Source organism: Etheostoma spectabile, unplaced genomic scaffold, assembly GCF_008692095.1.
Source record: "Etheostoma spectabile isolate EspeVRDwgs_2016 unplaced genomic scaffold, UIUC_Espe_1.0 scaffold00569331, whole genome shotgun sequence".
NCBI classification, from domain to species: domain Eukaryota; kingdom Metazoa; phylum Chordata; class Actinopteri; order Perciformes; family Percidae; genus Etheostoma; species Etheostoma spectabile.
The window spans coordinates 435695-457753 of NW_022605066.1; the positions used below are offsets into that span (position 1 = coordinate 435695).

At 39.8% G+C, this 22059-nt stretch overlaps 3 protein-coding genes and 1 long non-coding RNA gene across 5 annotated transcripts in view; 1 reads left to right on the forward strand and 3 right to left on the reverse strand.

Moving 5' to 3' along the window:
- LOC116684787 (uncharacterized) lies at positions 1-20084 on the reverse strand. The gene is made up of 3 exons (XR_004330843.1): positions 20072-20084; positions 177-1123; positions 1-99 (listed from the first exon to the last, which is right to left on the reverse strand). It is a non-coding gene; the product is annotated as an uncharacterized LOC116684787 (long non-coding RNA).
- LOC116684782 (macrophage-expressed gene 1 protein-like) lies at positions 625-3836 on the reverse strand. The gene is given in 3 exon segments (XM_032510201.1): positions 625-2642; positions 2645-2825; positions 3337-3836. Coding segments are annotated over 3 exon segments (2133 nt in total). The 5' UTR covers positions 3787-3836; the 3' UTR covers positions 625-1140.
- LOC116684786 (protamine-like protein) lies at positions 7132-8015 on the reverse strand. The gene has a single exon (XM_032510207.1). The coding sequence runs from the start codon at positions 7944-7946 to the stop codon at positions 7383-7385; it is 564 nt and encodes a 187-aa protein (XP_032366098.1). The 5' UTR covers positions 7947-8015; the 3' UTR covers positions 7132-7382.
- LOC116684785 (tetraspanin-36) overlaps positions 10851-22059 on the forward strand; it is a 13006-nt gene continuing 1797 nt past the window's right edge. The window contains exons 1-8 of one of the 2 annotated variants that reach the window (XM_032510206.1): positions 10851-11096; positions 13878-14069; positions 14221-14295; positions 14403-14498; positions 15145-15294; positions 15787-15870; positions 16206-16361; positions 16395-16505. In XM_032510206.1, coding sequence (XP_032366097.1) covers positions 11037-11096; positions 13878-14069; positions 14221-14295; positions 14403-14498; positions 15145-15294; positions 15787-15870; positions 16206-16286 — 738 coding nt within the window. In that variant the 5' untranslated portion in view covers positions 10851-11036 and the 3' untranslated portion in view covers positions 16287-16361; positions 16395-16505. Of the gene's footprint in view, positions 11097-13877; positions 14070-14220; positions 14296-14402; positions 14499-15144; positions 15295-15786; positions 15871-16205; positions 16362-16394; positions 16815-22059 lie in introns of those variants that run through there. The other variant, XM_032510205.1, reaches the window with a different exon arrangement.

Below are 22059 nucleotides of genomic sequence, written 5' to 3' on the forward strand. Positions count from 1 at the left end.
TTTAACGTTTTATTTTGAGAACTAGTGTGTGCTTTGGTGCCACGTTTACAGACTTATGCATGCTTACAGAATGCAATTTCACTTTACTTTTGCACTGACCTTTTTTTTTTTTTTTTTAACCTTTATTTATTCAGGTAAACGGTTTGAGAACCAATTCTCATTTACAAACAGTAAACCTCAACACCATGCAGTGTAAATATGATTTTTGTCATGATGTGTTTGAGTTTAGCTAAAAGATACAACTCATTTGTTAAGCTTACAAGATTATAAAAGGTCAAAACTCATAGCGCTGACCTGTTACGAGACTGATTAACTGATTACTTTGCTTAAGTGACCGCTGGCCAAGGCATTTCTTTAAAGAAATTAGGGTGTTTCTTGTAGGAAAAGAAACATACCAATCATAAACATAATATATATGGTACATGAAGACATAGATCCATTGAATTGTTTTACATCAATTTTATTAGAATTGTGTGCAAAAGAGTTTCATTGACATTTATAAATCCTGTCAGTTTGAGTAGTGAGATAAAAAAAGTTCAGCATGAAACATAATCAATCCTTAATCTAATGCTTCTTTTATTAATATATTCAGGGGAAAAAAGGATTCACCAAAAGTTAATCACCTATCTGTAAATAGATTTATTAACAGCATGTTTTGTGAATGGTACTAGGTACAAAGCATGCAGGTTCTTAAATGGGTTTATATACAGTACTACGTGACATAATGCATCTTGGCCTCATGAGGGCAGTATTGATTGGCTGTTGCCTTGGAGAGCCCCTCTGCTTTGGGCCAGTTGGTGATTTCAAAGGTAGATTGCTGTTTCTTCGATCTGACATAATATGCTACAGTTGTTAACACGCAGAATACAGAGTTTACTAATGCTAAGCACTGGCTTAAAGTACCACCAATAAATGTTATTGTTAAAATAATTACACTTGTTTTCCATAGCAGTTGTTTAAGTGTGAATTGCTTTCATAGACAATTCAAAAGAATAATAAGTGTATAATAACTGATTCAAACTAGAAGCCCTTAAACATGTAAAAAAGTCCCCCCCACTGTAAGATGCATGACAGGGATTTCTGAGGTGACAATCAACAAGGAAGTTGGTAACAAAATCTGACTCTGTCCGTGCCAAGCCTTTAAGCCTCATCTTGTTGTGCTTCCATTTCTCCTCCTTCATCACGTTCAACCTCACCACTTATTGCCTCATAGCCTCTAGCTGGCATAAACACAGACAGCCTCCTCCTCTTCTTCAACAGAAGTACTGCCGCTACGACCACCAGCGCCATCATACCCATCACCCCAAATGCTACCCCTGCCTTTTCACCACTAGACATCTGACGCGATTCTGGGTTAATCTTCCGTAACATTTCCCTGATTTCCTCTGGATTTGCCAGTTTCCACGCCTTGGTCTGCCCTACTCTGACCCAGCTCTTCTCTCCCTCTGTCATCACCATAACTGTGTTTGTGGATTGCATGCTGACAAGTGGGGGTTGAGTGAAAGGTGGCAGATGGATCGGAAGCAGCTGCCCACCTGTGAACAGTCCCGACTGGACACAGTAGAGAATTTCACAGCCATCACTCACTGATGCAAGGTGCTGACTGAACTTAGGAGGGCAGCGATGTTGATTCCCAGCCAGCGGGTTGTCTGACTGACAACTGAAGAGGCCTCCGAATGGTACCGCGTATTTGCTGGCAGTTTCATAGTCGCTACTCACACAGATCACTTGGCCGTCTGAGAGAAACGTTTCTGGAATGTAGTTTGGGGGACAGCTTTTGGCTTTGGTGAGGGGGTTCAGGAGAGAGGGGCTGTATATGCCTCCAAACAGATAGCCTGAGTTGTCTGGGGCCTGTCCGCTTACAGAGCACCAGAAGGTGTTGATGCGAGCAGAGCGAACGTGGTAGTTGTCCTGACACACTTGACGATTGCAATGGAAAAGGTCAAGGAACCCACATCTGTAGCGTTCGTTATGGCAATCGTAGGATCTGTAGCCCTGCTGTCTGACTTCTGATCTCAGTAAGGTAGCAGAGTAAGGCGAACGACAGGAGAAACCCCCTGTTGCAGGGTTTTTCTGGGCCAGGATATTACATAGCGGGCCTGCATCTGGGCTTACATAAATGCACTCTTGGTAGACACCACCAAAACTGAGGTTGGTGGCGGGGCCCTCGCAGGATGCGTCATCAATGTTGGCTTGGAAGTTGAAGTTCTTGGAGTTGACGTCGACACATCCAGGTCGCGTGTTGACCTTGTAGTATCGCTCTACAGCCTGACTCACTGCAACAGCCACTTTGCCAACTGTAGGGTGTGGCAGATCGGGGAAAGTGTTGATGTTTATAAAGTGGTGTAGAGGAAACCCTGACCTGTCAATAGCAACCAGGTTGTTCCTGGTACTTTTCTGCCACTTCTGCAGAGTGATGCCAGGATAGAAAGGTGTTCCGCCCCCATGGCTTTGGATGAGAGAGTAAGAAATATTGGACTGATATGCTTGAAGTGATGAGCTCTGTTTGGCACTTTGACTGCTTATGTCAAACTTGAGTTTGTCGAAAAAGTTTAGGCCTGCCTGTGCTTGGACGGAGGAACGTTCTGCTAAATTGTCCGATACATATGAAGAACGGAGGTAGTCTTCCTGCACCAAAGTAGCCCAGCATCCACACTAGTGATAACATGGGTTCCATAGTCCAGCACCATCTTCTCTGAGAGATAGGCCGCGTTCCTGGTTTGGTTGTTTTCAATTGCATCGGCTATCTCTTTGGCTTGTTGAGCAAAACGTGTATCCAGAGTGAAGTCTGGATAAGCCCTAACCGTGTAGATGAAGTTACGAACCTTTGAAGAAAAAGATTAAACATCATTATTTATTGTTTATTTTTCTTTCAGCCTTTTGATTTTGTATTCCTTTTCTTAATTTAAGATAAGAAAACCTTTATTTGTCCCACAGTGGGGAAATTGCGGTTTGAAACAGCAAAGATAAGTGCAACGACATATAAGTGTACAGAGATAGATAAGTGTACAAGATATAGCAAACTGTATTATACATTAAACTACACATGAATTTGTAAATTACTAAATTGCACTACGAAAATCAATTCAAATCAAATTTACTATTTAAGGTGACATCTGTAACATCTGTCCTGGAACTCACACTGACACATTTACAGACATGTTGTGTATTGTGCATGTCTTTGTTAACTAGACCTATAAATAAATAAAAAAAAAATAAACATTTATATCAACCACATGTATAAATGATCCATGGAAGAGTAGTGTTGCATTCACAACCACTGCCACAACTAAGTATGCTTTCTGTTCATCCAAACTATGTAAAATAGAAACTTACTTGTACTCGGGCTGTAGTTGAAGAGTCTTTGACTTGATGGGTTTTCATCCTCTGGTTCTCTGTAGAAAATTTGCCATTCAGCACCGAGAGGAATGACATGTCAGCATTTATGCTGGAAGATGTAGAGCTTTTCTGCTCCAGCCAGGAGCTGATTATCTCTGAGTTCGTCTCCACACCCGTCTCCTTGTGGGGGATGACAAACACCTCATCAGGGATGAGGTAGAGCCCGTCCTCAGTGGTCTGGCACTGGAAGTAGCTGAGGTTCATGACTCGACCCGTGTCCATGTTCCGGAGGTTGTCCCAGCCTCCGCCCGGCAGCACCTCCAGTGCTGTGATAGAGAGGTTGGTGGAGGCTCGGCATTGTCTGAGCCAGTTGGTGGGGCGGCTAACAGGGACTGAGAAGCCGATGTTTAGGAGAGAGAGAGCCAGGAGGGTCACTGCTGCCTTCATGGTGTCTGTGTCAGAAAGGGCTAAGACGAGTGTATATAGGGTTCATGCCTAGTTCCTCATTCTCTTATGCGCTTTATCATATGATAAACAGGAACATCCAGTTTAAGAACTGGTGGAGGGAGGACAAAGTTTTACTTTCATTTGAAAGTCTGCTTTTGTTTATCATCCCAAAGTATAAATACTACAGGCTTCTTATTAACAGAAAAGACAACTGCTGGCCAAAATGGAATTTTACCTGAATACTAAATTCCTAAATTATGACAAGGGAAAAAAAAAACATCCTTAAAAGCATAATAAAACCATATTTAAAGGAAGTATTCTAAAACCAACAATAGGAGCCAAACCTATGTTATATGACTGTGATTTATAATATCTAGTCATTCAAGTGATTTAAAGATGTGATTTCTCTGTTAGTTTATCTCTCTCTCTCTCTCTCTCTCTCTCTCTCTCTGCACACAAAGGATGGTTGAGGAAAAGGGGAAACAAAACTTTAGCTTAACATTAACAGAACCGACCAGACTGCTTTGCTTTGGTTGAGGAATGTTCTGCTTTACATAGTTTTTCTGTTTCTGAATAAAAGGTAAAGATACAATTGTTCACAAACATCCTTTTAAGAAAGGGAACAGAAAGCAGATGTGAAAAGTAGATACCTAAAAGGAAGTGGCGGTGTTTTCGCATGTTTGTGTACAGTCACATGAATGTATGTCATGGGAATGTCCGGAAAATTTCTGAGTCAACACCCAACATCAAGCCTCAGATTTAATGTTAGGCAAATTACAAAGTAAACATAATACATGCAGGAATACATTTCAATAAATTCAACATTTAGAGCAATATAAGTAATGTAAGTTTTGTATTATATCACGCATGGGGAATTTTCCTTTTTGGTCATTGTGTATTTTAGGTTAATATGTGACATGACGTAAATCAATAATGTTCACACTTATCAGGCCGCACTCCTCCCACATCGTATCTCTAAACATACACTGTGTGAAGTCACAAGTAGGCCTACACGCTTGTTGAAAAACTGGTTCTTGTTTTTTTTTTTTATCTTTCAAGTGACTAAATAACTGATGTATCAATACAAAATACCAGTACAAAAACTCAAATGGAAGAAAATAGTTTTTTTAAACATGTTACTTCTTTATTTTTTGACTTATTCAGTGCTAACGTTTTTCAATGTATTGCGTATTTGTATGTTTTTAGTGTAATTAATAGACTTACTGATAGTAATAGTTCAAGCTAATAACTAATGTAAACTAACTAGTTTATATTAATATTAGTCATTTTAACTATCCTCACATTTCTAGATTAAAATATCAAATTCCATTTTACAGATTCTGTATATTCCAGTTTTTATGGAACAAGTTAAATTTGGGTTGCACACAAGGAGAACATCATTTTTGTTTTTAAGTGCTCCATGGTTGCCACATTTTACCTACAGTAGAATCTGACCATAATGAAGCCTGACCTGAGGTGAACCTTTCCGGCTGTCACTTCTCCATGATTCCTAACCCGGCCAGTAGGTGGCAACACGAACCCAAACACCTGAGGAACTCTTCAACTGTGTGATTCACCTACAGTGGCTCGAGAAAGTTTAGACACCCATGGTAAAGTTGATTAAATAGATGAATAAAAAAACATCTTCTGGAAATTTATCTTAATGCCTTAATTCAAAAGAATTTGGAAAATTCAACCTTTTAAGGACACCAATTTTCTTTGTGAATGCATCATGTATTGTAAATAAATAAATGTTGTTCCTTAAAATACAGGGGCATAAGTATACACACCGCTATGTTAAATTACCATAGAGGCAGACATATTTTTATTATTAAAAGTCAGTTACTTAATGGATCCAGAATACTATGCATCCTGATAAAGTTCCCTTGGCCTTTGGAATTAAAATAACCCCATATCATCACATAACCTTCACCATACACAGAGATTGGCATGGTTTTACTTAAGTTAGCTTAATAGCTGGTTTGATTTGCATTGAGAGATGATCTTATAGAAAGTTCCCCATTGGGGTGTGTACTTATGCCCCCTAGAAGAACATTTATTTATTTACAATACATTATTCACTCACAAAGAAAATTGGTGTCCTTAAAAGGTTGGATTTTCCTAATTTATTTGAAAAATGCTCTAAGATCAATTTCCCAAAGATGTTTTTTATTCCTCATTTTTCTCGGATTCAAGACTTCATTACTCCAGCATAGTATCATTGAGGATCGTACGAATACATATCAAGCTTGTTCTCACTTTCTTTTTATTTGACCCATTTATAGATGAAATACCACCTGCGTGTTCACCTGGAGCTACTTATTCTCATCCAAAAACTCACTCAAAGTAAACACTATTTCCTCTGTCGCCTAGCTTCCATCATAACCTTGGAGGGTGGTACTACACTCGTCCGCCGGGCATAATTATCGCTTCACCCGCACTGAAACCCCGGCACGTGGTTTTTCTGCTGGAGATAAGAGGACAGAGAACACGGCTCGTCACGCCCGTCAGGCCTCACTGGGATGATTAGCTGCCTTTGGCAAGCTGCTGGCGAGTGTCACCCATCGACCGTATTAAAGCAATGCAGTGTGTCACTGCTGCTGTGTTTTAACCAGCCTGGTCCCACCCACTATTTTGCTGATATCGGTACACAATTCAAACGTTACAAATTTTAGTAGCCTACAGTGTGTCGAATCCAGGTTCAACAAACTCTTTCTCAGCATCTGTCTGTTGGCGATAAACGTCGTATGCCACTGTACCGCAGAGTCAGATAGCGTTTCTCTTTCATGTAGCCTAAGCTAAGTGCAACGTATAAACGAATTTTAATTAAAAAATAATGTTTGACCACAATAGCTGTGTCCACCACACAACAAATTTACGTTTCGTGTTCAAATGTATTTGGATGTACAGTGCTGGACGCCATGGTCCCCGTGCGTAACGGTGCGCAAAAGCACCACTTCAAAAACGTCCCGCGCGTTCTTCCGCGTCACTGTAAATCAGGCAAATCAACGCTGTGTCCTAAATCACCCCCTTTTCACTAAGCCACTGCTCCCTACATGATGGACACTCAATGGTGGGCAATAAATGCAGATTTTGGAGTCATCATACTGCGTCCTTTCTGGCAGCTGTATGGTAATTTCCCACATTGCACTGTGGGATTGCTGAAGTCAGTGATGCTTAACAACAAAATATTAATAAGTAAAGAATTCCCTTATATTCCGTTATATCCGTTTTATATTGTCTAGGCTATATCAGACATTCTCACCCAGATAGTTCTTGTATGAAATAGAAAAGCTATATCAATTTTTATGTTTTTCAAAACTGAGATAAAATCACATGTCACACTACATTAAATGGGTTTATTATTTATTTATTTTTACAATCGCTAAATTCCTTTTTCAAAACCATGGCATATGGTGTCAGAGACAGATGCATCACAACAGCAGGATCAGTGTTTTCCATTATAGAAAAACTGTAAAATAAGTAGAGCAAGCTCAAGTTCTCAGAATGAAGGCAGACTTTTGGTCCACACGTTAGACGAGTCAACCGTGACCAGAAAGGCGTTAGGTCGCATTCAGGGTTCATTCAGAGAGTTTTCACTTCTTGGCAGCAGCCCTGGTCCTGGTAGACTTGGCGACCCTGCTTTTGACCTTGCTGGGACTCTTTGGCTTTTTGGGTTTCTTGGCCGCTGCGGGCCTCTTTGCTTTCTTCGGACTCTTTGCCTTAATCTTTCTTTTTTTAGGGGACTTCTTGGCTGCTGGAGTGGCACCTCCAGCTGCTTTCTTGCTTCTGGCCTTCTTCACCTTTTTCGCCTTTGGCTTCTTCACCACCCTTTTCTTCCGAGGTGTGGGGGGCTTCTTGTTCACCTTGAAGGAACCAGAGGCCCCGGTGCCCTTGGTTCGGAGCAGGGATTTGCTGGCCACCAAGCGTCTGATGGCGATGAGGATTCTGGCTTTGTTCTTCACCACATCGTATCCTCCGGCCTTCAACGCCTTCTTCAGGGCTGCCAGGGACACGGCGCCGCGCTCTGTGGACGCGGATGCAGCCTTCAGGATCAGCTCTGACACTGTAGGACCCGTCTTCTTCCTCTGAGACTTGGCTCTCTTCTTGGGAGATTTGGCCTGAGCCGCCGAGGGCAAAGCACTCACAGCAGAAGACATCGTATCAGCGATGAGGCCAGGATCAAGAGATTGAGAGGGCTCCTTATCTCTGCTTGCCCTCTTGACAGCTTCACGCGTTATGAAGCCCCGGTGAGAACCGTGTAGAGTGAACCGCGCCACCACAGTGCGCCTCTTCGCTGTCAATCAAACTTCATCAACTTTGTGTTTTCTCCAGCTGGATTATTCTGTAAAACCCCTGCGTAAAATATTGAACATCCATATAAAAAGCAAATCATATGAATAGGCGTAATCTTAACTGTCTGTAACTGTATTTTTATTTAATAACATGTTCAAGTTTGTTGTGTAATTACTGGCTGACAGTTGTGAAATGTAATTTGAGGCGTGCATTTTAAACGTTTTAACAAGGTTATACCCTCTGAACAAACCAGTACAGAATTCTATAGTTAAATAAGCTTAAACAGGAATGTGCCTGATATACTGGCTCCAAAACCTGGTTGTATTTCATCCATTTTTGCCTATTTATTTCAATTAAAGATGACCAAAGAAACACAGCTGCCTGCAGACCCGCCTGCACCATCGTGTAATCAGCATAGATAGAAACTCCTGACAGCAGAGGCAATGGGAGATGGAAAAAAAAGTTTAATTGTTTAACAGAAATTGATGTTTTATGTCATCATATGTTATATAGTGGAAATATTACTGTGGGCTACTGTAGGTCTCCTCTGTGGGGGAGATGGGCCTCAGCCAAAATAAGAGTTATCAGTGGAGGGGCAAGAAAAACGAATTTAAGATTAAGTTCCCGGGTCTTTTTGAACTTTTCCCTCTCTTTATGGAATGACCAGTTATGAATGCATTTGTATTAGTATGCATGCATGTATTTTAGACCAATTTTATCGTATCGCAGTGACAGTCTGTGTTTGACAACCACTTTAAACATTTTTCTAGGACATGAGGCCATAAAGAAAACGTAATTTCTCCACTATGTAATGGAGTTATGCACGTAATCATTCCGTTATGCGTTGTTAACAGTAATATCCTCTGCATATATCAATCAAGTATAAAGGAATTAATGAAGCAATGGCAGTATAGTGTAGCTATATTTCATCTGACTGCGTTTCCTCAGTCTGTTCTTTTGGTAAATGAACAGCACAAAATACAAAAAGTGTAGTGGGTTAGTGTTAGGGACTATTTGAAATATGAGGTTCCGTCAGATTTCAAACATATTGTGCACAATCAGTAATCTAATCTTGACCAAATGACAAATTATGCTTTATGAAATTCAATAGTTTGACTTACTGATGAAAAATCTTTTTTGTGATGATTATTATTATTATTATTGTTATAAATGCTGTTTTTTCTGATGTGTTTGCATACATATTATTGCTTTTGATTGATCAAATCAGTAGATGACATTAATGACTCCAATTAATTTTAATTCATTATTTGTGCATTTAAAGGATTTTACATTGAAAAGCAAACTTGACCTTAAAAGAAGGGAGGGGGGTAGGGAAAGGGTTGACAACTGTAGTCCTGCCTTCTGTAGTGCACTGATAGCGCCTCCTCCTGTTTCGCACACACACGCACACACACACACACACACACACACACACACACACATATATACACACACACACACACACACACACACACACACACACACACACACAACAGAGTGAGTAACATTAACTTAAAGAAAAAAAGTTATGCTTGCAAATGGCTTGTCCGTGGTGAGTCAGCCCACTGAACGTCATAGACGTGTCATTTCTCTCTAGACAAGGATGTAGATACACTGGTCAGGAGTGGAGAACAGAGAATGAAGCCAACATATCAGATCAAGTTGTAATAATCTCATTTGGGAACACCTTTTTACCTTCTTCATACAGCTTGGATCAGATTTGCTTGTGACTGACATGTTGTCCCCATAATTAAACCAAAACACTTGAGCAAAGAGTTACTGACACTGTTGAGGGTTTCTCTGTTTCTACCAGAACTTTAAATGAACAAGTAAGGAATATTACATACATATTTCACTTCCAAGTGACTCCTTTTAGATTATTCGTTGTTGTGGTTGTAAAAGTATAAGGTAAAGAGCAGCTGTTGCCTTATATTGTGCTTGCTCACACTTCCATAATAACTAGTAATTTGAGTCAAATGTGTCAGTGGATTAAACCCAAAGCAGTGCCACTGTGATACAACTAAGGCATTCACTTAACCCTTTTGTTGTCCTGGGGTCAAATTGACCCGTTTTTCTATATCAATGTTCTTTTTAACTACCCAAAATAACATGATTGATTCCTCACAACGCTCTTTGGCAAGTACTAATCTCTACTTTCATCAATTTTGGAATGTCTTATTCCATTTTATAGCATTTGAAAAAAATGGAAGTGGTTTCGAAATAGTATTGAGTGAAAGTTAACATATTCCAGTTTGTGATCATCCAACATCCATTCCTTTAATTTTACTGTAAATAATTCCTATTTTCTGCTTTTCAAACGTTAGGTATGGTTTCCTATAAATAAGTTGTATTGACCATAAATTCCAAAATTAAACTAAAGTTAATAAGTTAGTGTTACTTAGTGTAAAAAAAGTGACAAACATTTGAAAAAGCGTCAAAAGTTTTGAAAAAAACGGACAAAAACTTAAGAAAAAGTTAAAAACATTGATAAAAAGCGTCAACAAAAGTGTTGACTTTCAATTTTGACAGGAAGACAACACAAGGGTTAATAATAATGAAGGCCCCACCCTCCCTGTGGAAGAAGTGTTAATAACCATTTTCTAGTAGCAGTAAGTGTCCACTGTGAGGTTTTTTTTATCGTGTTCATCATATGAGATCGTTTCTCATATCGTATCGTTTAATCGTATGAGATCTGAACAGCTGATGGGCGAAAGAGGGGAACATTATCGTCTAGTTTTCTCATTGAAGTCCTTGTATAATTTGCTACCCAAATAACCCCTCCCTCACTTCTGTGAGGGGTGGGGCTTTGCTCTCATGTGATCCCACAGTCACTGCAGCCAGACAGACCGAAAACTTGTGACCAAAACAGCAGGAGGACCAGCTCTGCGATACTAAAAGCTGGACCGCAGCGACTCCACAGTCCTTCCTCAATCGTTTCATCACCGCCAGACAAGATGGACTGCGGGATATTCACCTCCAAGACCGTCCTCCTCTTCCTCAGCTTGATATTTTGGGTAAGACGCTGCGTTATTTCTCCACCTGCAGAGATTTTGAATTCATACCGGCGGATTTCTAGGAGGGAGACATTTAACGGGAGAGATTTGACTTTTTCTGTCAATCATTGTTGTTCGTTATTATTAACGTGTAGCCAGTTAGTCATGTGCGCTTTAAGTGGTATATCCTAGAAATCAGAGTTTTGACCTGGTCCTGCCTCAGATTTTTGGGACAGCACAGTCCCTATCGCCTGTACTCCCTCATTTTACTGAATCCTAATATAGTCCACATCCTTTAAAAAAAAAAAAAAAAAAAAAGTCAAATGATTCCTTTAAGACTATGAGTAACATTTCCCAATAATGTGAGTTTAAGTCCAGCTGAGGTCAGCTGATTAAGCTGCGACATTGCCAGCTTGAACTCTGACTCATTATCAAAGTCTGACCAGTGTTCATTGCCTGGCTTTTTATCTTTTTGGCTCATATTAGCACCTTCTTCATGTCTTTCCCCAGTTTTCAACTTTCCTCTGTCTCCTACCGAGGTAATAGGTTTTGAAAGGACCCAGTAAACCTTTGTGGACTTCTGTGTAATTTGATTACTGAGAGAGAAAACTGGCCTGTGTGCCTGGGTATTTACAAGAAGAAACATGGGTATGGTTTACCTCTTTAATTCAAGGATCCACATCCACTTTTCACTTCCTTATTCTCAGTTTTTATTTCCAGTCTAGTGCTTTTTATTTCTCTCTGTGTAGAGACACATGCCTTCCTCCGTCCATTTCTATATTTAAAAATCAGTCTTTTCTTGTTTTCTCACCAGCTAGGCTGGACCCCCGCACATCCGGACCACATGTGCTGCCACATGCAGGGTTAAAGCAGTGAAAAGTGAATGAGAGCTCACCTCTAATTTGTAAAACACATATCTCAAAGCATCACACACATCTGGATTTGACTGTTTTCTCAAACAGCTGCGGCTCAGTTAGGTAGTCTGTCAAAGCTGCTAAACTAAACAAGCCATGTCCATGTATTAGAATCTAATAGTGAGAGTCCATCTTCTGATTCATCAGGCCTCAAATAGCCGTGAGTTAGATTTGTTTTTTATCATCAACTCCACCATCATTGCTGAATTTCATCAAGCCACTCAAGGCTCTCAGTGCTGGTTTATACTGTGGGAAAGCGCACATTTTAAACAAGCTAATAATAACTTGGGCATAAGAGAGACTTTTTGAGAATTGAGTATAATTATTCATAATTATAAAACAACCACTTTAAACAACATGAGGGTTAAATTAATGCCTTAGTTGTATCACAGTGGCACTGCTTGTGATTTAATCCACTGACACATTTGACTCAATATACTAGTTATTATGGAAATGTGGTAAAAAAATCTATAATAAATTATCCTTTTAAACTTGGACTGTCCCATTGGCACTGTCACGTCTTTACAAGATCATATTGTGCAGCTAAACATTGTACCAAACCAAAAAGAAGACCCCAAAGTTTCAAAAGATTTTTTAAACAATTACAATAATTCCATTTTGTGTAACGGTCCTGCGATAAAATCGGATTGCGTAATTAAAGTTTTCTTTCAATTAAAAGTGGGTGATGTAAGTGGCAAATCATGAGTTTAAAAGATCAATGTGTTGAGAAGGCTTGGAAGCATAATTTGCAAATCACATTGTGTCGGCCCCCTGGAACCTGTTCTAAGATACACTAGTGATCTGCTAAATGCATCTGATCAAGAGACATCACCTCAGAGGTTTCTCACATTCCAGAGAGGCGGCACCGCGCATGGGTGCTATACATTGTGTAAGCCTCTTTGTGCTGCTTGTTAGGCACAAGATCAGAATTTTTGGAAAGATTAGGGGTAAGCGGAGGAGGGGAAGGGTGGGCTGGATGTGGAGTACCTACCCCACAGGGATCCCGTGACTCTGGTGTGATTAAAAGAAGTGAGTCATGAGGCTGAAGTAGAGGATGAATTGATTGTTAGGCCACACAAAACACACTCACGTTCTAACAAAGACATACACAGACTTGAGTTAGTACGGGGGAAGTGATACTGAAAAAGATTCTATTATAGTGTTCTGGCTGCATATAAAAGCAGGATTTACACAAACCGTTGTATTTAAGTGTAATCTCATTTGCAGTTAGCACGAAAGTGTTATATTTGTAGCTTTACGTAGTCGGTTCCATTGTTCTTTTATCACAGACTGGAGTTTCTGCTACAGTGAGTTTCAAAGGGCAAAGGGAAGTCAAGATAGCTGATTATGAGATCATTACTTTAGTGCCATTGTTTTCTTAATGGTTGTCTCTGTTCTTGAAATTTCTGTAGTTAGTGAAGTGTATGCGCAAAAAAATCCCCCTATACATGTAGTCTTATGATCGGTGAGCTCACTGCTGAAGCATGACTTCTAGAAAAGTGGGGATGACGGTGTGACGTAATGCCTAATCCACATCTGACAGACCATCGGTGACACTCACAGCCTGTGTTCATCCCATGAGATCACAGCAGATAATGATGGGAGAACAAATATCTTTGGGCTTTAGCTGATCAAGGTTATTTACATATAATTGCATGCCGCTTTCAACTACTGCACAGTGAGAAAAACAGTCTAAATATGCTGAGGTTTGATTATTCCCAGAATAACAACTATGTCTAACACACCGAAAAAAGGGAAAACTAATGTCTTTTAATAATAATCCAAACTGTGTTCAAGTGTGTTTATTCACAACATAACCATATTGCTAACTTGTCAACTGTGAATTACCACCTTGATGTGTAACATTTGATGTGTTCTCCTCCTGCAGGCTGCAGGAGCAGCGTTGGCCTACGTCGGTGCCTACGTGATCAAGAGCTATGACAACTTTGACAGTTTCATTCAGGACAAGTACACTTTGGTCCCGGCAGCTATCATCATCGGCGTCAGCGTGGTGATGTTCATTTTTGGTCTGGTGGGATGCTGCGCCACAATCCGGGAATCCAAAGTCGGCCTTACCTTTGTAAGTGTGTGCTTGTGTGTCTGTGGCCTGAAGGTGAAAATGAATCTGCCAACAATTACTGTTTCACTTACAATGGTAGTCATCATTTTCCAGTTTTGTTCCCTTCACTCTATTTTACTCAGTCGATATCTCAAATGTTCTTCCCCTCCAGTTCTTTCTGATCATCGTGGGGATCTTTGCAGCTGAAGTGGCTGCTCTGGTATTTAGCTTCATCTACCAAGGCAAGGTGAGTCCCAGATGCACGTTCTCTCGTTTGCTGCTGACAGTAATTTGTATGCCCATTACTAAAGTACACAGCTGCCAACAATGTGTTTTTTTTTGTTGTATGTTCAGATAAACAAAGACCTGGAGCGCTCTATGAATGAAGTCTTCATAAAGTATGATGGACAGAACGCAGAGACCAAAGCTGTTGACTATCTGCAGACTCAGGTTGGTGTTACTACTCTATTTAAATAGCTTGTTTTCTCAGTTGTACTTTCACTCTCTTCAACCTCTTCTGCTTTGCTTGCATTCTCTTTCATATGCTTGCTCTCATTTCCTTCTCTTGTACTTTCAATTTACTCCTCAGTCTTTCTTTCTCTCTTACCTTCTAAGCAAAAAAACATCTTACAACACCAACAACACATTTAGCTGTAGCCTAAATTTTATTGGTGATTTATTTTGTATTATTTCTGTGGTTAACTGTATATCAACATCACAGTATATGCTAAAATAATACCATGCTATGTTGCTCATGCTAGCCAGCCCTAATTTTGAGGTATTTACTAAACGGACAAATAACCTACATGCTCTCACCTACATGCTCTTAATCACCATAATCACACCGCTGAGTCTATCTAAAGGCATTCTGGGAAATGCAGTAATAGCAGAAGATAAAGCAGGTTGATTGAAAGTGTGAAGACACAAGACTGCCTCACATCGTACAACAAAAAATAACTTGTGTACTCTAACTTTCTCAACAAAGTTGATTATATAGCGTCACCCTTTCCTTTTCTCATGTTCACTGTCATATATATTTTCTTTTGAGTACTGTATTAAGTCCTCCTACTCCTGGTCTCTCTTTGTCTCCTTCCAGTTGCAATGCTGTGGTGTCATGAATTACAGTAGCTGGTCCAACACTACCTGGTCGAGAAGCCACAACAACACAGCGCCTGTGTCCTGCTGTAAAAACAGCACCGCACAGTGCACTGGCAGACTGGACCAACCAGACCTGCTTAACATACAGGTAAATCATGCAGAAGCACACATGCCCACTTGGGATTTTAAATAACATGTCGGGTGTATGTGTGGTAAGATTGGGATTGTAAGCTGTTTTTTTGGTTTTGTTTCCTAACTGTTTTTAACTCCAGCTGTGACTCTGGGAATACTTTGAAACTGGAACTATCTTACATTGTATGATTGTTAATGTTTTTATGATTGATGAACTAAGAGCTACATTTCAGACAGACATTTTTCAATGTACATACTAGACTACATACAGACTCTTGGTCTTAATTAGACGACTCAGTGAAGAATGAAGATGTCCAACTTTGTTCAAATGAAAGAAAAAATTATCTCAAATCTCCAATTTGTATAGAAATGGAGCAAAAACTGCTCGGTATTGTACTTTGACCAATTATTCATAAACATTTAATCAAAATGGCTATAACTTAAATGTTTGATTCTTTTTTGACTCTTTTATAATTCTACTCTCACTGTACTTGTGCATGTATTTTAGGGTTGTGAGGCGAAGCTGGATCGCCTCCTACAGGATGTGTTGGGTTACGCCATGCTGGTCATTCTGGCCTTCGCCGTCATCAAGGTGAAGGCGGTCACATACACGTTTACATATAGTTTAGCAGCTGTGTTATTCTCAGAGTGGGATTGTAAATCCCACTCTAGAGTGGGACTGTGCAATGAGAAACACATGAATTGCTGGTGTATTTTGAAGGAATGCCGGGCTATATAATATACTCCTCCGTGCCATGTACCTCCCAAATGGATGGAGTGCCTAACCTAGCACTAATTGTGTGATATGTTGAATAATCTATTCAAACACAGCAACTAAAATATTTTGTTGCATCACTAAACGCTCGAAGCTGCAGAAAAACGATTTTAGGAGCATGTGTCTGATTACATTTCTCTCTCCTGTTGCAGTTCTTTGGGATGCTGAGTGTGTGTGTGATCACCTGTAGAAGTGGCAGCCAGAGGAGTGGCTACCAGCCTCTGTATGCCTGAACCACTTCCTGCATCCACCTACCACCTCCTCATTTTGCTTGTCTAGGTTAGCTGACCCCTCACTCAGCGGTGTACAGACACATCCAGGCCAATCATTGTACAAATCTTAAGTTTTATTTAGATAATGGCATGTAAAGTACACACAAGTGGCAGACCTTGTCCCAATCTGAAGTGCATCTTACCAGAGCATTCCTCCACATATGAAATCAGCACAAACTTGTTAAAAACTTTTACTGAATGTGGTTTCGATTTCCATATGTTTGAGTAGCCAAAGGTTTCTGTGCTGCCTGATTTCAAACTATATTTTAAGCTTTACTGATTGTGAATAAAAGGACAGCGGTTTAATGCCTTCTTTAGAGTTGCAATATGTATAGCCAACTGAATGACTGACTAAATACAGTATCTATATATATTTAAAGGTTTAAGGTCAGTTAACTGTATTAAATTAAGCTACAGTTCTACAAAGATAGACTGTGGTTGTGTTTATTATGTGTTTCTCAATTAAAAAAGGTGAACATTTCACAAGAATTTTCGGTCCAGTCCAGTTATTATACATTATTGTATTTTACCATTTGTGTTTTTAACATTTTATAATTTACCATATCAATAAATATTTAAAGATAGGACATACTGACAGTTGCTCACATATTATGTGTTATTATGAAACTAGGAGTGTACATTCAGAGCACCACATTAAACATGCCCCACGTCATGTCTTACCTCCTGACTCTGCTGATAAAGAGGCCCTTAGTGCCGTACATACGGAAGATAGGAGTGTTCATCTTACATAAGCCTTGTCAGTGTTCATAGAGATAACTGAGAATTCAATTCAGTTTTATTTATGGTATCAAATCCTAACAGTAGTTATCTCAGAACATTTTACAGATAGAGTAAGTCTAGACAACACTCTATAATTCACAAAGACCGTACAATTCCTCCCCGAGAGCAAGCATTTGGTGCCACAGTGGTGAGGAAAGACTTCCTTTTAACAGGCAGAAACCTGGGACAGAACCCGAGTCTTGGTGGGCGGTCATCTGCCGCTGTCGGTTGGGAATGTAAACTCATGTCCAGGTTCATTACAGTCATCAATAATCACAAAGCACAGATTAAAGGATAAATCACCTGTCGATTTGAACCATCCTAATTTATTAGTTTAATTAAAATGTGAAGTTTCTCTTGACCTTTTCTATTAATGATATATTCAAACCAGCTATGTGTCAAGCTAATTGTCTCCCCTTCTGCCAGTCCCAACCTCTGGAATGAAAAAATATCCATTAGCATCAACTGCATCAACACTTTAGTGAGTGTGATTGCAGTAACAAAGAAAGTCCTGCAGGGGGTGTAAAATCTAAGTTAAAGGTCTAAAGCAGCAGTTGTGGTGGGGAAGGGACCAAAAAAAAACAACTAATATTTACTCTCTGCAGAGGTAGTTATAATATATTTATATTAAAGGACAAAATGCATGAATTCTGTTTTCAAACAATGGAATAAATATGATTTTTTTGTTGATGTTTAAAGTTTGAAGAGACACTTGGTACTTGTTTCAATTAATTGCTCTGCGTGTGTATCCGCTGACTGTGTGGGTGGGTGGGTGGGTGGTGGTGTGTTACCGACCTGAACCCCCCGGGCGTATATGACCCCGCTGCCCTGTTTCAGTCTGTGTCCCTCTCATATCTTTCAACTGCGTATCTTATTCAGTGCATATCCTCGCTGCTCCGGACTGTGTTGACATTTAGACAGGCCGGTCCTTTTTGGAGAGAACTGTTGGCGCACACACGGCTAGATAACCTTGTCAGCTCCCTCCTGTCTCTCTTTCTGTCTCACGTCTGTTTATCTCTATCTGTCTCTCAGCTCACCTTTTCCCTCTTGTCATTCATCTTTTGTTACCGGTTTCTTTTTCTTTTCTTTTTTTTTTTACATTCAAGGTGAATTTGCATCTCTATCTCCTACCAAGACCACCCGTCGTTCTTCCCTTACTCTGTAGTATCTCACATGTTAACACTTGATATCAGGTGGTGCAGAGAGAAACACTGTGCTCTTTCTCAGTAATGCTGTGTTCTGTAAATAATACAAATCCAAGATTATAAGGTAGTAAACCAAGCTTGTAAGAGAAAGCTCATGCACCTTGTTAACCCCTTCTGGCTTTCTGATAATAATATTCTAAAATAATGTAATGGTTTATACTTAATAAATGATAAACTAGGATATAATGTTTACATGGTATTTTGATATATTCTGATATCATATTATATGATATAATAAGTTTGAGCCAGATTTTCTTCCCTGTGTTCAGACTTCCCTGTCTGTCACCTTAGAGCTAAAAACAAAGTAAAAGGTGTTGAATTCACTGGGGTGAGAGCTGCTCGTGAGTCTAATTTGCCAGTGTAGCATTTGCTATTCCCACATGAGTCATTTTTGCACAACTACAGATGTGTCCTCATCTGTCTCACTTTCCACTTTGGGCCATCACATCTCTGGAAAAAAATTCATCACACAGACATAGACAAGACAGATGTTGTCACATGGACTTTTCAGCCTGACCTCTAATTTATTTATTTCCTTTCCTACTTACACATGGATCTGTTTGAGGGAAGTAATCTGAGGAGGACACACACAAACACACACACACACACACACACACACACACACACACACACAATACTGCTGTGAAGGTTCTGTACATCAACAAAGTGCAGGAAATGTCTCTGTGTCTGTGTAGAGATCAGAGGACTTATGTCCAGTCATTTTCTTCATCACTTGGATAACATTTCTAATACTAAATGTATTTCCTGGAGTTGTTCTGTTCCATATCTGTTAGATTTGACATCAAACAAGTATCAAAGAACCCCGCTTACCACCAGCTGTATCGCATGGTAGGCAATATGACTTTTTTATGAAACAATAATACAAACAGGGAACTAGTACGATGTCTGTGTGTGTGTGTGTGTGTGTGTGTGTGTGTCTGTCTGTCTGTGTCTCTGTGTGTGTATGTAGCTGTGTGTGTCTGTCTGTCTCTCTGTGTGTGTGTATGGGAATATGTGTGTGTGTGTGTGTGTGTGTGTGTGTGTCTGTATATAAAACCCATTCTGATGATGCCATCTATTATACACGTGTGTGTGTGTGTGTGTGTGTGTGTTACCCACCACCTACACTGCGATGTCTCAATTTGTCAAATGCTATCAGTGTTATTAGAGAGTGCAGAAATACAGAAGAGGAAGAGAAATATAGCACAGAGAACAACGAATCACATGAGCAGCAGCAATGGCGTTATCCCTATCATCTATCATTTTCTTCAATTATCCTGACTGCTGATCCCTCATCTTTTCTTTCTGTACTATTTTTCCTTTTCTCTTCTTTGTGGTTCTTTTCAGTGATTCTTATGAGCAGTGTTATTTCAAAGATGCCAGTGATTTTGTCTAGCTTTTGGCTAACCTCCAGTGGCTAATGACTTTCCCTCTGCCTTCAGCTACTATTGAATTTGAAGTACTTATACAATAACCTGTGTTACTCCTGCCCTTGGAAATAGTTTCAGGGAATATAAATCACAGATGTCCCAAATTACAAAAAAATGCTTTCACAAACTTTCACATACAGCTGGTACATTAGAGCAGTTTTTTCCTGCCATCTCTCAATTTTTATGTAAATAAGTTGATGAAATATGTGATTTTAAGAAAACAGCAATTTTGAAAGGGAAAGAAAATTATTATTGCATAATAGTATCCATTGCGTAATGGTCCCTGTAGTCTTCCATTGCCACAACACTGTGGAGTAAGGTCTGGCTACACCACAGATACATTCTAGAATCTATATGGGGGAAAAAAACGCTCTGGTTCAATGCATTTCTTTAAACCAATCACAATCAACAACTGTGGCCCTGCAAAATGGTCTCCTGAAGGAACTCGATTTGTTGGAACATTTGCACCCCGCAAAAGAAAACGCCACATACAAAATTAAATAAAAATAACTTTTCACACAGTACAGAAACATCTATCTACAGCTATTTACATTAGCCAGATACATGGTTACCAGTGGCTTACCAGTGTATCGTTGTGTGTATTTTGTCCACAGCAAATCTCCACCAATCGGTCCCTGTTAGAGATTAAATGCCGTACACATATTATTTGTAAATCTCTACAACCATTCCCCGAAAGAACCAAGCTGACCTACCTTGTTGCACAGTCCAAATGTTATTCAAAACATGCCTTATTTTCAGCATGTAGCTTGATAGCTTGAAGTTTGTTGTTGTTTCCCGAAGCAAACAGAGTTTGAGAACGGCAACACACAGAGAGCAGAAGGTAAGGGAAGTGGCTCACGCTGCAGACACAGCATGCGCCGGACGTCAGGCGATTATCCTGGAAATGTACTTCCGTTGATTCAGACTAGCGTTCCTGTTACAGAATAAAAACATCTAAAAAAACGCAACAAAAGTCTTTGACAATTTCCTTTTCATTGCATTCCACCCGGCAGAAGGAGCCAATACACACCTGGAAGATGTAAAGTATCTTTGAATCCCAGCAGCTTCACTTTAGTTACATCATAACGTTGTACAGGACTTCCACAGTTGTACTTTGGGAAGGGAGACATAGCTGTGTCACTTTAATTTCTACAACAGCACCAACTCTCTGGTTACAACCTCCCAAAAAGGGACCACTGACCCTTCATCTGAAGACAAATAACATACGGGAGAGGAAAGGCTGCTTTTATTCTTTTATGGCTTCACCCCAAACGCCTACCAGCATTCTTTTAAAATCTTGTTTTAAGATTTTTATAAGGATGTTTTATATTTACTCATGCTCTCTCCACCTTTCCGAGGGCCTACTACCTACGCAGTGCATCAGTTTGACACAGTATTATGGGGTTGTCAGAAGTGGTTTCTGGAAAAGTAAGAAATCATAAACTGAATTGCAAATATACTCTTTTCTGGAATATGACAAACCATTGATATATCAAATTGTAGTAGAGTAGTCATTTTGCATTGTTGTCTTTAGTTCTCTTGTAATGACCATTGACAAAAGTAAAATGGTGTGGAGTGGAGTTTTGTTGAACAACAACTGGGCTTGTTGCCTGTAAAGTGTGATTTTTCACCATGAAGTAATACACTAAAATTAATCTTAGATTATTATTACTGTTTTGTAGTAACGAGAAATTAAGATGGTTAGGGGAAATGCAGTGGAATGAAAGTGGGGCTGTACAATTAATCAAATTTTATTCACGATCACGATTTTGACTTCCCACGATCAAATTTGCGTGATTGAGCGATGTCATTTTATAGAAAGCTCTGTTTTTTTTTGCAAAGCCAATCTACCGCTCCGTAAACCACTGTCTGATCATGTGCCAGTCAGCGTTGTTCCCTGCACCACTCAGCTTAGTTTCTAGATGGAGACAGTCACAGAGGACAGAGTAACGGGAGGAAAATTCAACAGATAGTCGGTCACAAGGTTTACTAGTTTACTAGTCAACGCAACATTTTGTCCCATCTGTGTTGTTTTTCAGACAACGGCAGTGACTAATGCTGGTTAGTGTCCATTAGCTCACAGGGCTCTTGGGTGCTAGTTAGTGTCTGTTAGCTCCCAGGGCTCTAGGGTGCTAGTTAGTATCTGTTAGCTCCCAGGGCTCTAGGCTGCTAGTTAGTGTCTATTAGCTCACAGGGCTCTAGAGTGCTAGTTAGCGTCTATTAGCTCACAGGGCTTTAGAGTGCTAGTTAGTGTCTATTAGCTCACAGGGCTCTAGAGTGCTAGTTAGTGTCTATTAGCTCACAGGGCTCTAGGGTGCT

Coding starts and splice junctions, on each gene's coding strand:
- LOC116684786 (XM_032510207.1), bottom strand. CDS start 7,946: ATGTCTTCTGCTGTGAGTGCTTTGCCCTCGGCGGCTCAGGCCAAATCT.